The sequence below is a fragment of the Giraffa tippelskirchi genome, chromosome 6 (genome assembly GCF_054371585.1).
Source record: "Giraffa tippelskirchi isolate mGirTip1 chromosome 6, T2T-mGirTip1v1.2.pri, whole genome shotgun sequence".
Lineage (NCBI taxonomy): Eukaryota > Metazoa > Chordata > Mammalia > Artiodactyla > Giraffidae > Giraffa > Giraffa tippelskirchi.
Window position 1 is genome coordinate 151,316,513 of NC_137280.1, and position 14,022 is coordinate 151,330,534.

The following is a 14,022-nucleotide window of genomic DNA, read 5'->3' on the forward strand; positions in this document are numbered from 1 at the left end:
TCTCCTCTGACAAATGCCTTTTCCAGGGTCATTTGATTGGTTGTTGAACAGCGAGCACCACCGATGGTCCTAAGCCATTCCTGTGCCCCTGGGCTGGGCAGCCAGTTCAGAAAAAGATGACTGATGCCCAAATTAATGATGAGCAATGGCCCCACACAAGTAATCACCTTCCCCAAACTGTTCCTCATGGGGGTGATAACTCGAATCCCAGGTGAAGTATATCCTTCTCACTTCGCCACCAAGGAAGCTACCCTCATTCCTCTGGCTGACAGCAATTTGTAGACGTGGGTCTGGGTAGCTGGACATTTACGAGGTTGCTAAGGAACAAATGCCTTGGTTACAAGAGGCTCCAAAAGCAGTATCGGTTTGTCATATCCTTTCAGATCATTTATTTTATCCCATAAAGACAGCTGTGACCAATGGACTGTGGGATAGAGGGAAGCTAAATATGAACATTTGTTTCCTGAGAGATGGTAGAAATTTCTACTTCATATACAACATCCCTCCCCAGGCCCCCAGACACAAAAATTAAAACCATGTGCTTCTCCTCCACAACCCTTACAACTTACAAGTAAGTTGTTCAGAGTCACAAGGTATTTCATAAAATGGTTATTATCTTTCAGGCACTCCCCTAAGCATTATCTCATGTTATCCTTGTAACATCCCCAAAAGGTGTGGGTTATTATTCCCTAGTATGCAAACCAGGAAGGGGGTTAAAGAATCACCTAACTTCAAACAGTAGCAAACGGCAGAGAAGGAATTCAACCCTAGGTTTATCTGACAGCAAAACCTTTGTCCCTAAGATTATAGACTCTTTTGTTTTCACTGATCATGTTTCAGGTGGGAAAAGTGGCAATTCTGCTGATGGGGAGGTCCCATTAGTGGATTTCCTAGCATTTCATTCTGTGAAGTTTGTGAAAGGGGTTACAGTGGATGTCAATAATCTATGAAACCCTTTTCATGGCTTGAAAGTGGTGAGAGAGAGTTCCGTCCCCCAGTGGTGATTTTTATCTGCTAAAGACCTACACTTTGAATGTTCTCTGGAAGTCACCATGCACATGACTTTCCTGTGCAATGATTTTGCATGAGTTCAAGATGATTCCTTTTCTACTGGGGTCTTATTGATTTGCTTGTCAACAAGTAAAGAGACATAGCCACCTTCCTGGCCTTTTCCTTCATCCTCTCTGTCCAGCCCAGGTCAAGCCTTGTCCTCTCTTCCCTAAAAATGATCCTCCAAAATTGTCCCCTTTTCTCATTCACTGTACCTAATCACGATGCTTGTCACTTCATGATTTGGTTTCTACAGTGGCTTGGTAACTGGTCTTCCTGCTTCTTTTCATTCCCTCCTCTAGGACATCTCATATAGGCTGCCTGCAAATGAACCTTAGAACATTCCTCTCATCATGTTAGTCACTGCTTAAGGGTCTTCTGTGGCTCCCGCTTGCTCACCCCAGGACTTCACCATTCCCTCGGACAGGCCCCCTTGGATGACAATTGCTCTCCCACTCCCCCCACCCATTCTTGGTAGCCTTCACCCTGCACTCTGTCTCCCACTGATTACTTTCAGTTCTGAGCCTGTTTTCCGTTGAAACAGAGTTTCATAGTTAATTGCTGGTTGATGGGAGGTCAGGCACGATAGGGCACAGGCATTGCACCTAAACAGATCTTGGTCCAAATTTTTGCTTGCCCGCTTGGTCACTGGGTGACTTTGGGTATGTTTGCTGGACTTCTCTGAGTCTGTTTTCTTATTTGTAAAATAAGATACAAATAGGACCTATCTTACAGGGGTTTTGCAAGAATTGAATTAAATGATGGTGATAATAATGGTGGTCATGATAGCTCACATGTACTTTATGTTTGCTCGGATCGTATATCTAGATGATCTTATTGTTCACAACAACCTATAACATAAGTACTATTATTTTTAGTTTTGAGATGGGAAAACTGAGGCATAGATAGGTGATGCTAATAAGTCCCAGTTTCCCTCTCAGGTAGCTGGTTCCTCAGCCCTCTTTCTTAACACATTATCAACCAGGGAATTTTTGTAGAAACTAATGCCCATGGCATTAATATGTCTCTGGTCAATAATGTGTTAAGACCTCTGGTATAACTACTCTGATTAACTACTCTCTCACCTTCCCTTAGTCAATGATCAGTCAAGGGTATCTGGTATCTGCTAATATAGGTTAGTAATTCCTTACCTGGAACTCTTGGGGGTGCCAGATGCATTTTGAAATTCAGAATTGGGGGAATTATTTTAAAAAGTTACACTTGGCATATGCTACGTATTATGTAACACCCCACTGAGGACTAAAGCAAAAACTCACCTCCCTCCCCCTCTCCCTCTCTGTTACACACACACTCAAAGGAAAAAATCATAAAAGCAGAAAAGAGATTGTGCTCTATGGTCATAAAACTATTAGCAATAATTATAAGCATAATACGTGGTGTCTGTTATTATTACAACTTTCATGACTCTTGTTTTACGTGTAACAAAATGAGTTTACAGTAAAACGTACTCAGAAGTATCTCTCAGTTAACTAATAGGGCGGGAGGGGAGGCTTCTGGTCGTGGGAGCAGGTCTGCACCCCGTGTCACACGTAGCACGCTCTCTTCTGTTCCTAGTATGACTTCATGGAGCGCCTGGATGGGAAAGAGAAGTGGAGCGTGGTCGAGTCACCCAGGGAACGCCGGAGCATACAAACGCTGGTTCAGAACGAAGCCGTGTTTGTCCAGTACCTGGATGTGGGCCTGTGGCACCTGGCTTTCTACAATGATGGCAAAGACAAAGAGATGGTTTCCTTCAACACTGTAGTCTTAGGTAGGTACGGGATCTCTGAGGTGCTGTGTCATCAAAGAAAGCATGGAAGTGTCTGACTTCTCTGTTGAAGGCACACCTTCCAAGGTGGTTCTACTGCGTAGGGGGCCAACTGGCATCCTTAATTTAGGGTTCAAAGTCTCATCCACCTAAAACTAGCCCTGATTAAAATACTAATGCTACCTAATTCATGAAATAAGCCACTGTGAGTCTCAAGGATTGAGTTGCAATGAAGGACTTGGGTCCAACCACCTGGCTCAAGCTCTGGCCACACAATGTAGGCAAATCATTGGACTTTTGTCAGCCCCAGTTTCCCTGTGGTAAATAGAACTAAAAACTCCCACTTCATACTATGAGGTTGAATAAAAAAAAGTACAAGTTATAAATCACTAAACATATAGTGAAAGTGAAAGGTGAGTCACTCAGTCGTTTCTGACTCTTTGCGACCCCATGGATTGTAGCCTACCAGGCTCCTCCATCCATGGAATTTTCCAGGCAAGAGTATTGGAGTGGGTTGCCATTTCCTTCTCCAGGGGATCTTCCCGACCCAGAGATTGAACCCGGGTCTTCTGCATTGCAGGCAGATGCTTTACCACCTGAACCACCAGGGAAGCCCATAAACATATAGTAGAGGCAGTAAATACTCTGACCATACATGTCAGGTCACAGTTTCTCTCAAAAACCAAGGAAAGCCCAAACTTAAAAAAGAAATTTTAAAACCTGAAAAATAAGAAAAGTATATAACCATAGAAGGATAGACTTCCCTGGTGGCACAGTGGCAAAGAATCCACCTAAAATGCAGGAGACTTAGGAGCCATGGGTTCCATCCCTGGGTTGGGAAAATCCCCTGGAGGAGGGCATGGCAACCCACTCCAGTACTCTGGCCTGGAGAATCCCATGGGACAGAGGAACGTGGTGGGCTACAGTCCATGGGGTCGCCGAGTCAGACATGACTGAAGCAACTGAGCAATAAGAAGGAAATCATATCTTTGTTCTCACACTGGTAAATCTCCAAAAGCTTTACTTAAGCACTTGTCATGTGGGGTGTATTTTAGCACTACTTTTTGACTGAACTGAACTTAGTAGCTTTTGAGGAAAACCTAAGATTTTTTCCAAAAGTTCCCCTTATAAGTCAAATAACCCCTAAAAAGGGCCATTTGTTTGAAAATATTTCATGAGTTTTCCAAAAGCAAACCCTAAGAATTTTAGCACTCATAGCACCTATAAATATTTTCATTACATTTACTTTGTCATTAGGTTTTAATCGTGTACTAATGATGATAACTGATCCTGGGCAGAACCTCTCTGAATCATGGTAGACTGTTAGACCCGTTTCACAGATGAATAAACTGAGGTTCAGAAAACTGAGTCCCTCAAGGTCCCAGGATGGAAACAACATGGACTTCCAGGGATTATTCATTGCCTTTCTACAGCTCCATGTTGTCCCAGCAGCATTCAGTCATGGACCTCATGGTTCTCTAGAAACCTGGAGAAGATGGTTGATCCAGGATTAAATCCTGCCTTTTCTTTCCCACATCTGACTTGGGAGGGTCACTTACCTTCCCAAGCCTCAGTTCCATCATTTGTGGAGAAGTATGGGCTCAATAAAGGGCAGAAATGGTATGGACCTAACAGAAGCAGAAGATATTAAGAAGAGGTGGCAAGAATACACAGAAGAACTGTACAAAAAAGATCTTCATGACCCAGATAATCACGATGGTGTGATCACTCACCTAGAGCCAGACATCCTGGAATGTGAAGTCAAGTGGGCCTTAGAAAGCATCTCTACAAACAAAGCTAGTGGAGGTGATGGAATTCCAGTTGAGCTATTTCAAATCCTGAAAGATGATGCTGTGAAAGTGCTGCACTCGATATGCCAGCAAATCTGGAAAACTCAGCAGTGGCCACAGGACTGGAAAAGGTCAGTTTTCATTCCAATCTCAAAGAAAGGCAATGCCAAAGAATGTTCAAACTACCGCACAATTGCACTCCTCTCACATGCTAGTAAACTAATGCTCAAAATTCTCCAAGCCAGGCTTCAGCAATACGTGAACCATGAACTTCCAGATGTTCAAGCTGGTTTTAGAAAAGGCAGAGGAACCAAAGATCAAATTGCCAACATCCGCTGGGTCATCGAAAAAGCAAGAGAGTTCCAGAAGAACATCTATTTCTGCCTTATTGACTATGCCAAAGCCTTTGACTGTGTGGATCACAATAAACTGTGGAGAATTCTGAAAGAGATGGGAATACCAGACCATCTCACCTGTCTCTTGAGAACCTGTATGCAGGTCAGGAAGCAACAGTTAGAACTGGACATGGAACAACAGACTGGTTCCAAATAGGAAAAGGAGTACGTCAAGGCTGTATATTGTCACCCTGCTTATTTAACTTATATGCAGAGTACATCATGAGAAACGCTGGGCTGGAAGAAACACAAGCTGGAATCAAGATTGCCAGGAGAAATATCAATAACCTCAGGTGTATGGATGACACCACCCTTATGGCAGAAAGTGAAGAAGAACTAAGGAGCCTCTTGATGAAAGTGAAAGAGGAGAGTGAAAAAGTTGGCTTAAAGCTCAATGTTCAGAATACTAAGATCATGGCATCTGGTCCCATCACTTCATGGGAAATAGATGGGGAAACAGTGGAAACAGTGTCAGACTTTATTTTTTGGGCTCCAGAATCACTGCTGATGGTGATTGCAGCCATGAAATTAAAAGACGCTTACTCCTTGGAAGGAAGGTTATGACCAACCTTGATAGCATATTTAAAAGCAGAGACATTACTTTGCCAACAAAAGTCCATCTAGTCAAGGCTATGGTTTTTCCAGTGGTCATGTATGGATGTGAGAGTTGGACGGTGAAGAAAGCTGAGCACCGAAGAATCTATGCTTTTGAACTGCGGTGTTGGAGAAGACTCTTGAGAGTCCTTTGGACTGCAAGGAGATCCAGTCCATCCTAAAGGAGATCAGTCCTGGGTGTTCACTGGAAGGACTGATGTTGAAGCTGAAACTCCAATACTTTGGCCACCTCATGCGAAGAGTTGACTCACTGGAAAAGACCCTAATGCTGGGAAGAATTGGGGGCAGGAGGAGAAGGGGACGACAGAGGATGAGGTGGTTGGATGGCATCACCGACTCGATGAACATGGGTTTGGGTAAATTCCGGGAGTTGGTGATGGACAAGGAGGCCTGGCGTGCTGCGATTCATGGGGTCGCAAAGAGTCGGATACGACTGAGTGACTGAACTGAACTGAACTGAATGACCGTGTCCCTGGAGGGAAGGATGATGTACCATCTCTTGTGGAACCTGTCTGGAATGGAGCTGGTAATCACTCGTGAGAGCTGATGACTTTTTAAGAGCATGTCTTGTGCAGCTGTTTTTCTCTTAACTTCATGTTAAGAACTTCTCTACTGGTTTCATGGATTGCTCTTAGGATTTCCCTGATCCTTGAAAGAGATACACAAGCCAACCTAAAATTCAGGTGGCAGCCATAGCTGCCAAAATCAGGATTTGGTATTTACCATAGCACTGAAGTTAATGCTTATTCCTCTGCTAAGGAAAGATGGGCCCTAACAGGGCAAGCCAAATGCTCTAAAGCAGTGCTTGGCACGCCAGAACCCATGGACCAAATCTGGCCCACTGCCTATTTTTATAAATAAAGTTTTATTGGACCACAGCCACATTCATCTGTTGTCACATTGTGGCAGCTATAACAGCAGAGTGGAATGGTTGCAGTGGAGACAGTTTGACCCACAAAGCCTAAATATTTACTGTCACTTGACAGAAAAAGTTTGCCAAGCACTGCTCTCCACTAATGGCATAAACTTTGTATCAGGAAAGTCACTGGAAAAATCTTCCATTTGTTAGGAAAAATTTCCAGGAGCAGATTATGTACCAGTGAGGAAAAAAATCTAAAAGGATAAAAACCAGATCACAAAAGAAAGACACTGGCAACACATTTGGACCTAGTTTGAGATGTTAAGATAAAAAAACAATTTTTTGCATAAGAATATGATGAGAAATTATGTCCTTTGGGTTCCCTATGTGGGTTTTTTAAAAAAAAAAAAATTTTGTAAATCATGTTTTTTAAATATTTTTAATGGAATACAGTTGATTTACAATGTTGTGTTAGTTTCAGGTATACAGCAAGGTGAATTAGTTATACATATACATATATTCACTCTTTTTAGATTCTTTTCCTATATTGACCATTACGGAGTATCGAGTAGCATTCCCTGTGCTCTACAGTAGGTCTTTATTATCTATTTTATGTACAGTAATGTGTACATGTCAATCCCAATCTTCAAATGTATCCCTCCCCCACTCACCCCCTGATAACCAAATTTGTTTTCTACATCTGTAACTCTTTTTGTTTTGTAAGTAAGTTCATTTGCGCCATTTTTTAGATTCCACATGTGAGCAATGTCATATATTTGTCTTTCTCTGTCTGACTTACTTCACTCAGTATGATAATCTCTAGGTCCATCCATTTGTTTTGTGTTTAAAACTCAAAGGCTTCATACACACACCCCACACACAGTAGCTGGCTTAGCTGGAGTCTACAAAGACCCAGTGGAATGGATAATAGCAAAACCAGTAACAGCAGCACATCTATAGAGAGATGTCCATGTTCCAAGTCCCCTGGACTTGGCCCTTTGGGGCACCAGATCAGTCAACCCATAGAGTAGTTATAAGAGATCAGGATTACCAGCATTCTGCCTTCCAACTGAGGAAGCCCAGGCTCAGAGAAGTTAACCTGCCAAAGGTCTCACATAGCTAATAAGAAGTGGAGTCAGATTCAGCTCTCCAGAGCCTGTGTTCTTAACCACTGAATTGCTTTGGATGGTAGCCAGCTAAAACCCTCTTCCCTCCACACAGCAAGTTGTCTGGGGGCCATGCTATCTAATAATGGCTTCTGCCCTCCATCGCCTTTATCCACATGGACACAGACAGCGGTGGTGAGATGCCCTTCCCCCTGAGCCATTACCCTCATTCTCTGTCGGAGCTGGGAATAGCAATTCTCCCCGGAGGATTTCTCTTGTCTGGACGTAGCTCAAAGAGAAAGTCAGAGGTAATCGGCCTAATAGTTGGGCAGACATCTTGATAGAGCAATGATAGTAATTGGCCTGAAATGTAGGGAAAAGAACAGTGTTTTATTTGGTTCAGAGATTCTCCCACACATATCTATTATCGGACCATTCGCCATCAGGAGCAGCCAGGAGTGCCGAAAGCCCCTGTGATATGAAACAGAAGGAAAGACGTTAGACGGATGTCAACCAGCCATCACGCTAAATATACCTTTGACTCAGGGAAGTCTTCCGGTGTGTTTTGGAGAGGAGCAGTCTGCTTTCAGAAATGAGTTTCATCTCAGGGGGCTATAGAGTGGCATTCTTGAAGTGCGGTGCACATTTCAGGGAGCCTGGCCTCCGCTTGAGTAAAAATCCCATTTCCTGGTCTAACTCCCACCGCCCGCCTTGTTTCCTCAAGAAAACTTCAACCAGGATGACAAAAAGGAAACCTGATAAGATTTCAAGAGTAATATTTAAATTGAGTGTTGGAAAAAGGTGACTGAGGGAAGTAAGTTCCTTCTGTATTTCGGCAATATCACATAATTGTTGCTTCCTCAAAAACTGTAGAAACACTTCCAAGAGAAGACCTGGGGAAAATTGAATGAAAAGTACTCTTCATTGCAGTTTTTGCTTATTCTGGATTATCCTATCCTCTGAGATGTGTGTGCATGCACACACATGTATACACACAAACACTTTATAACTCTTTACTAAGGATCTACTGGGTGCCAAACATTGAAAATACCTCAGTGAACAGTTCAAATCTGGTCTCTTCCTCATAGAGCTTGATGAGAGGAGACAGATAGGTTAAAAGGCAATTATAGGAGCTAGGGGAAGATAATGGAAAGAGGGAAGTAGGGAAGGAAGATTTTGTTGTCTAGTCACTGAGTCATGTCCAACTCTTTGTGATCCCATGGACTGTAACCCGCCAGGCTCCTCTGTCCATTGAATTCTTCAGGCAGGAATAATAGAGTGGGTAGCCAGTCCCTTCTCCAAGGGAGCTTTCTGACCCAGGGCTTGAACTTTGGTCTCCCACATTGCAGGAAAATTCTTTACCATCTGAGCCACCAGGGAAAACCCATTAATATTTATAACAGATGCTCAATTAATAAAGTAAACCCACCTTTCAAGGACCGTGGCAGGTCCTAACACATTATTAGCCAGCCACAGCCTCATCAATGTTATCAGAAGAGGAGGTGCTCCTGGGTAAGAGACAACAGACTTTATTCCTCAGAGCAACGTAATGTCAAGAATATCAGGCTATCTGCAAGTTTCCCAAACAGCAGTTCCCACAGGGCAACCCAGACAGGGCCAGGTGACACCCACACAGGCAGAGGGTTACATTATGTAGAACTCTTCATTCACTACACTCCAGTCTCCACACAGGCAGTGAGCCTGCTCGGGCTTTTCTCCAGAGGGAGACATTCTCTTTATTCTACTGGACAGTAACTAAACCTGCCCTTTGCTCTGAAGACAGATGCTATATCTCCTCAGGCTGTTCACTGTACAGACAGCCTTTCAAAAGATAGTCCAGAGCTAAGGCACTTGGTGCCTCTGCTCATAAAACATTCAGAAACACATGAGACCCATGGCGAGTTATCTCTTACCATCAGGTGAAATTGCTGGCTTTTGACCTGCCAAAGCAGCTACCTTGTATGATTCAACCTACTGCGTTTTGAATGAAAGAGGGAAAGGGACAATGAGTAGATGAAACATGAAACAAATTGATGGCCACTTGGATGCTTCTCAGCCCACCTTTTTAGAGCCAACTTCAAGGATTTGATTTTGCAGTGATAACTGTTGGACGCTAAAGAAATTGGCTTGGGAATTCCCTGGAGGTCCAGTGGTTAGGTTCTCTGCACTTTCACTGCTGAGGGCATGGGTTCACTCCCTGGTCCAGGGACTAAGATCCACAAGCCATGCAGCATAGCCAAAAACAAAAAAAGAAGAAGAAAGAAATTGGCTTGATACTGATTTTGGAAAACACAGATAGACTGCTTGAGTTCTCCTACTGCCAAAAACCAACCACAGCCTGATTCTAGATGATGAGAGCTGAGAAGTGAAACTATAGAAAGAAAGCATGGTTTGGTTTTTCAGTCCAGAGTGGAGATAAATGGAAAATTCAGTTTAAAGGAAGGCCTTACCATTCCATTAGGGACAATTAGACTTCATAGTCTCATGCACATCACTAAGCCAATGTCCCTAGCTCTCCACGAACTGTGTCATGTCATCTTTGGGGCACGGTGGCTTTTCATCATCTTAGTAATTTAGAACCTGAAAGTCTAAATGTGTTTATTTGAATGTAAGGCAAAATGAGGATAATAATAATCATAATTTTAAAAGAATACATCTACTTCTGTGCAGACCCAAATCAACATGAAAAAGTTCGAAAATGATCCCTTTGAAGGCATTTCTTGAGAGTACACATAGAAAAGTAAATCATGAAATAAGACGGCTACACAGGTGAGAACAAGGGTGAACTAATTGATTTTCACAAAAATAAATAGATAAGTTCTGCAAAAAGCTAGGCATAAAAGGACTTTTGTACCACCCCAAACCTACTGCTTAATGAATCCCCAAATCATGCCAAAATTGATCAGTCTTAGGTATTTAGACTTTCTTTCTTTAATGCAGGGGATTTTTTTACTCTGCAAACCTGAGATCAGGAGCCACCTCTGTCATTTGGAGAATCATTCTCTATACTTGAGGCTGAAAGCTGATTTCTCACATCTCAAGCCAAATCTCATATTGATAGGGTGATATTGGGGGCAGGCTGAGGCTTACAGTATTTAAAAACTTGCCAGCATAGAACATTGCAATTTTTAAATTCAGAAAAGTAGTTTCTTTTGAAAAAGCAAGAATTGTCATAGTACTAGACTCAAATCCCTACCTGGGCTAATCCCCTGGAGAGCAGTAGTTACATCCATGCATTGTCCAAGTTGCCCTAGTCCCCACCCATCCCTGTTCTCCTACTTTACCCACTTCTCCTTACCAGTCCCCAGTAGGCATCTGAGGTTACTGCCACTGCTCCTGAAAAACAGTAGGTGGCTGGCTACTAAATTGTCAGCAGGCAGAGAAAAAAGTAATTGTTCACATTCTCTCTTTTTCAGATTCAGTGCAGGACTGTCCACGTAACTGCCACGGGAATGGCGAATGTGTATCCGGGCTGTGTCACTGCTTCCCAGGGTTTCTAGGAGCAGACTGCGCTAAAGGTATTTACTGCCACTTCCCTGCTATGACTGGGAAATGGAAAAGAAACTTCTCAATGGGGCTGGGAGAAGGAGCACCAAGGTTGCCTCCCCAGAAAATTCCACTGGGGTATCTTGTAAGCCTGTGCAAGCTTTGCATCCTAACGCTTGGCAAAGAGGAGACTTTGATATATGACAATTGGCCAATATACCTGTAAGAGCAGGGCAGTTATCCTTGGCATTGAGGTGTGCTGAGAAGAAAGATTTGCTAAAAATGAGATGGTTAGATTTCCTGTAAAAGCAGAAGTGAATTACCATCACTCCTTTCTTATAATCATTAACTTCTGTGTAATGGAAGATTAAGCATCTCAGGGTTAGTAAATTTCATTCATTCTGGGCAGCTACGCTCTTAATCTAGGAAGTGCTATTTATCTTGGTGGAATCGGTTTTAAATTGTATTATTAATTTATCTACACTGCTTTGCACAGAATGACGTGGACCCTGGGATTCTTGGGGTATAGGTAATAGAAGGAAGAAAATGACTCTCACAAAAACAGGGGACTTAGTGGCTCATATCTAGCTAGCAGGAGACCTTGAGTTTGACCTTCAAGTGATGCTATCACAGGCAAGTGCAGTGGAGAGCTGAGCTTCTCACACTTTTTAGACATGGTACATGTATGCATACACACACACACACACACACACACACACGTATTTGTTCATGATAAATACAGGTATAAAATTAAAATGAGACTTTCATAAAACAATACTTCATGTTTCTTTTCTATTCTGTCCTATTTTACTTTTAAAAAATGAAATACACTGACTACACTGATTCCCCACCCACCAGTGAGTGAGTCTGAAAAACAGCAGTAGAGAGCTTCCAAGCCTTTGTTCAGGAGTCAGGCCTTCCTGGGTTCCAGCCCCATTCAGGATCTCTGTGGCCTTTAGCAAGTGACCTAATATTTAGGGAATTTCTTTCTGAATTCATTTTGAGGATGGAATGAGAGAATATACCCCCAAGCTCTTAGCAGAACACTTTGGGAGCCCTTGGAGGGTTTAGTTTTACCATTTTTTATTTACACAAGTCATAATATATTTATTTATATATCTGTATACTATTTTCATCCCTTTACGTGCTCTTCTTCAAAAGACATGCTGCCTTGACATTCTAAGAGAGAGGCAATCATTAATAAGGCCACTCTGTAAATGCTAAATAGTACCACCCTCACCAGAATGGCTTGGGAAAATTGTATGGTATTTCAAATATTCACAGTATTTCAAGGATTTGCAATTCCCATATCCTACCAAATGCTAATTGATAAGTGAACAGGACTGTGGTTTGGTTGCACCTATGTGAGACTCATTGCTAAATGACACCACCTACATTCATATCCTTAACCACAGGATCATGTCAAAGTTTTGGTAAACCTGTCAGATGCAAAAGGAAAAGAGAGCAGGGATCCACCGGACCAGACCGTTCTCTCGGCCTCTTTTCTGCTTACCACACTATGCCCAGGGGCATGTGGACACATCCCGCAAGTAGACAGCAGAGCCTGGCGCTCCTTGGCCCCAGTTCTGATGGGCTTTGATGGAGGCAGGCAGATGACACCCTGCCTCATGTGCCGAGCACTTTTCTGGAGCAAAGACTTTAAAAGGAGGGAAAACCTCAATAGCGTTTGAATGGCTTTTCTTGCATAATCTAATTTTCCTAGGAGTGAAGGCATTAATGAGAGAAAGGACAGAATAGTCCTTTTCTGTATGGCTGCAAATGAGCTGAACCCTCTGCTGCATGGCCTGCGAGCTGTAAATGTATATTAACACTGACACACTTCGATGTATTATTAATCCTAAAAACCGTGTGTGCTCTGGCTGCACATCCAGGGACTGGCCTTTCAGCCCTAAGTACCCCAGCCATTTAAGAACTCTTCGCTCTCCATCCATTTGCAGATGAGCGCCCATTCTGCATTATGGATCTGTAATGGGGTGTGCATTTAGCTGCTTAAAAGGCCTCTCGGTGTGTGTTTTGCGTTCACCACCTGTACTGCGGGCCGGGCTGCACACTCTGACTGTGCATTAGTCGGGATATATAATTGATCCTCGCGAAACAAATATCGAGTGGCTGTTAAGAGTAGTTCCTCTGGCATACTCAGAAGCCGTTCCTGAAATCGGCCTCTGAACTTGTGTATTTTAATTCAGATGTTGATGCCTACAGTGGGCAAAATTGAAGTGTTTAGAGACGAAAATTGCTTTCTCTTTGTTTCCTCACTTATTCTTGGATAAGTTGGCTTAAGAATGTTAGGAGTAAGCTTTTGCCTCTTGGCCCTGAAGATGTTACTTCCTTAGTATTTTTTGAAATGGGCACAATTTAGCTATTTCATTAACAAGGACAGTGTTTAGAAACACCCTAATCGCTCATTTCTCACACTTTGCTCTTTCATGTACCAGCTTCATGATTTTTGTCAAATTCATGGGGCATCAGAATTTTTATTTCCTTAACATATTTCTTTAAGTCTATGCATTAGGTTTACATAGGTGAACTTCTTTTAAAAGGAACTATGTCAAAATGAAAAGTTAGAAAAGAAACCTGGAATCTGTTGCAAAATAGGAAAGGTTAGTGCTGGCTTTGGGCTTCCCTGATGGTTCAGACAGTAAAGAATCTGCCTGCAGTGCAGGAGACCCAGATTTGATCCCTGGATCAAGCAGATCCCCTGAAGAAGGGAATGGCTACCCACTCCAGTACTCTTGCCTGGAGAATTCCATGGACAAAGGAGCCTGGCAAGCTACAGTCCATAGGGTCACAAAGAGTCAGACATGACTGAGTGACTAACACTAACTAACAACTAGTGCTGCCTTTAAATCTATTGAGAAAGAAATCTTTTCTTTTTTTTAATTTTGTTGACATATAATTGATTTCCAATATTGTATTAGTTTCTGCTATACAG

The 14,022-nt window shown here is 42.7% G+C and overlaps 1 protein-coding gene across 3 annotated transcripts in view; it reads left to right on the plus strand.

Annotated features, from left to right (window-relative positions):
* TENM2 (teneurin transmembrane protein 2) overlaps window positions 1-14,022 on the plus strand; it is a 1,754,865-nt gene that overhangs the window by 1,552,808 nt on the left and 188,035 nt on the right. For all 3 annotated transcript variants that reach the window (XM_081504400.1, XM_081504402.1, XM_081504401.1), the window contains 2 exons: window positions 2,626-2,821; window positions 11,000-11,101. In XM_081504400.1, coding sequence (XP_081360526.1) covers window positions 2,626-2,821; window positions 11,000-11,101 — 298 coding nt within the window. The remainder of the gene's footprint in view (window positions 1-2,625; window positions 2,822-10,999; window positions 11,102-14,022) is intronic.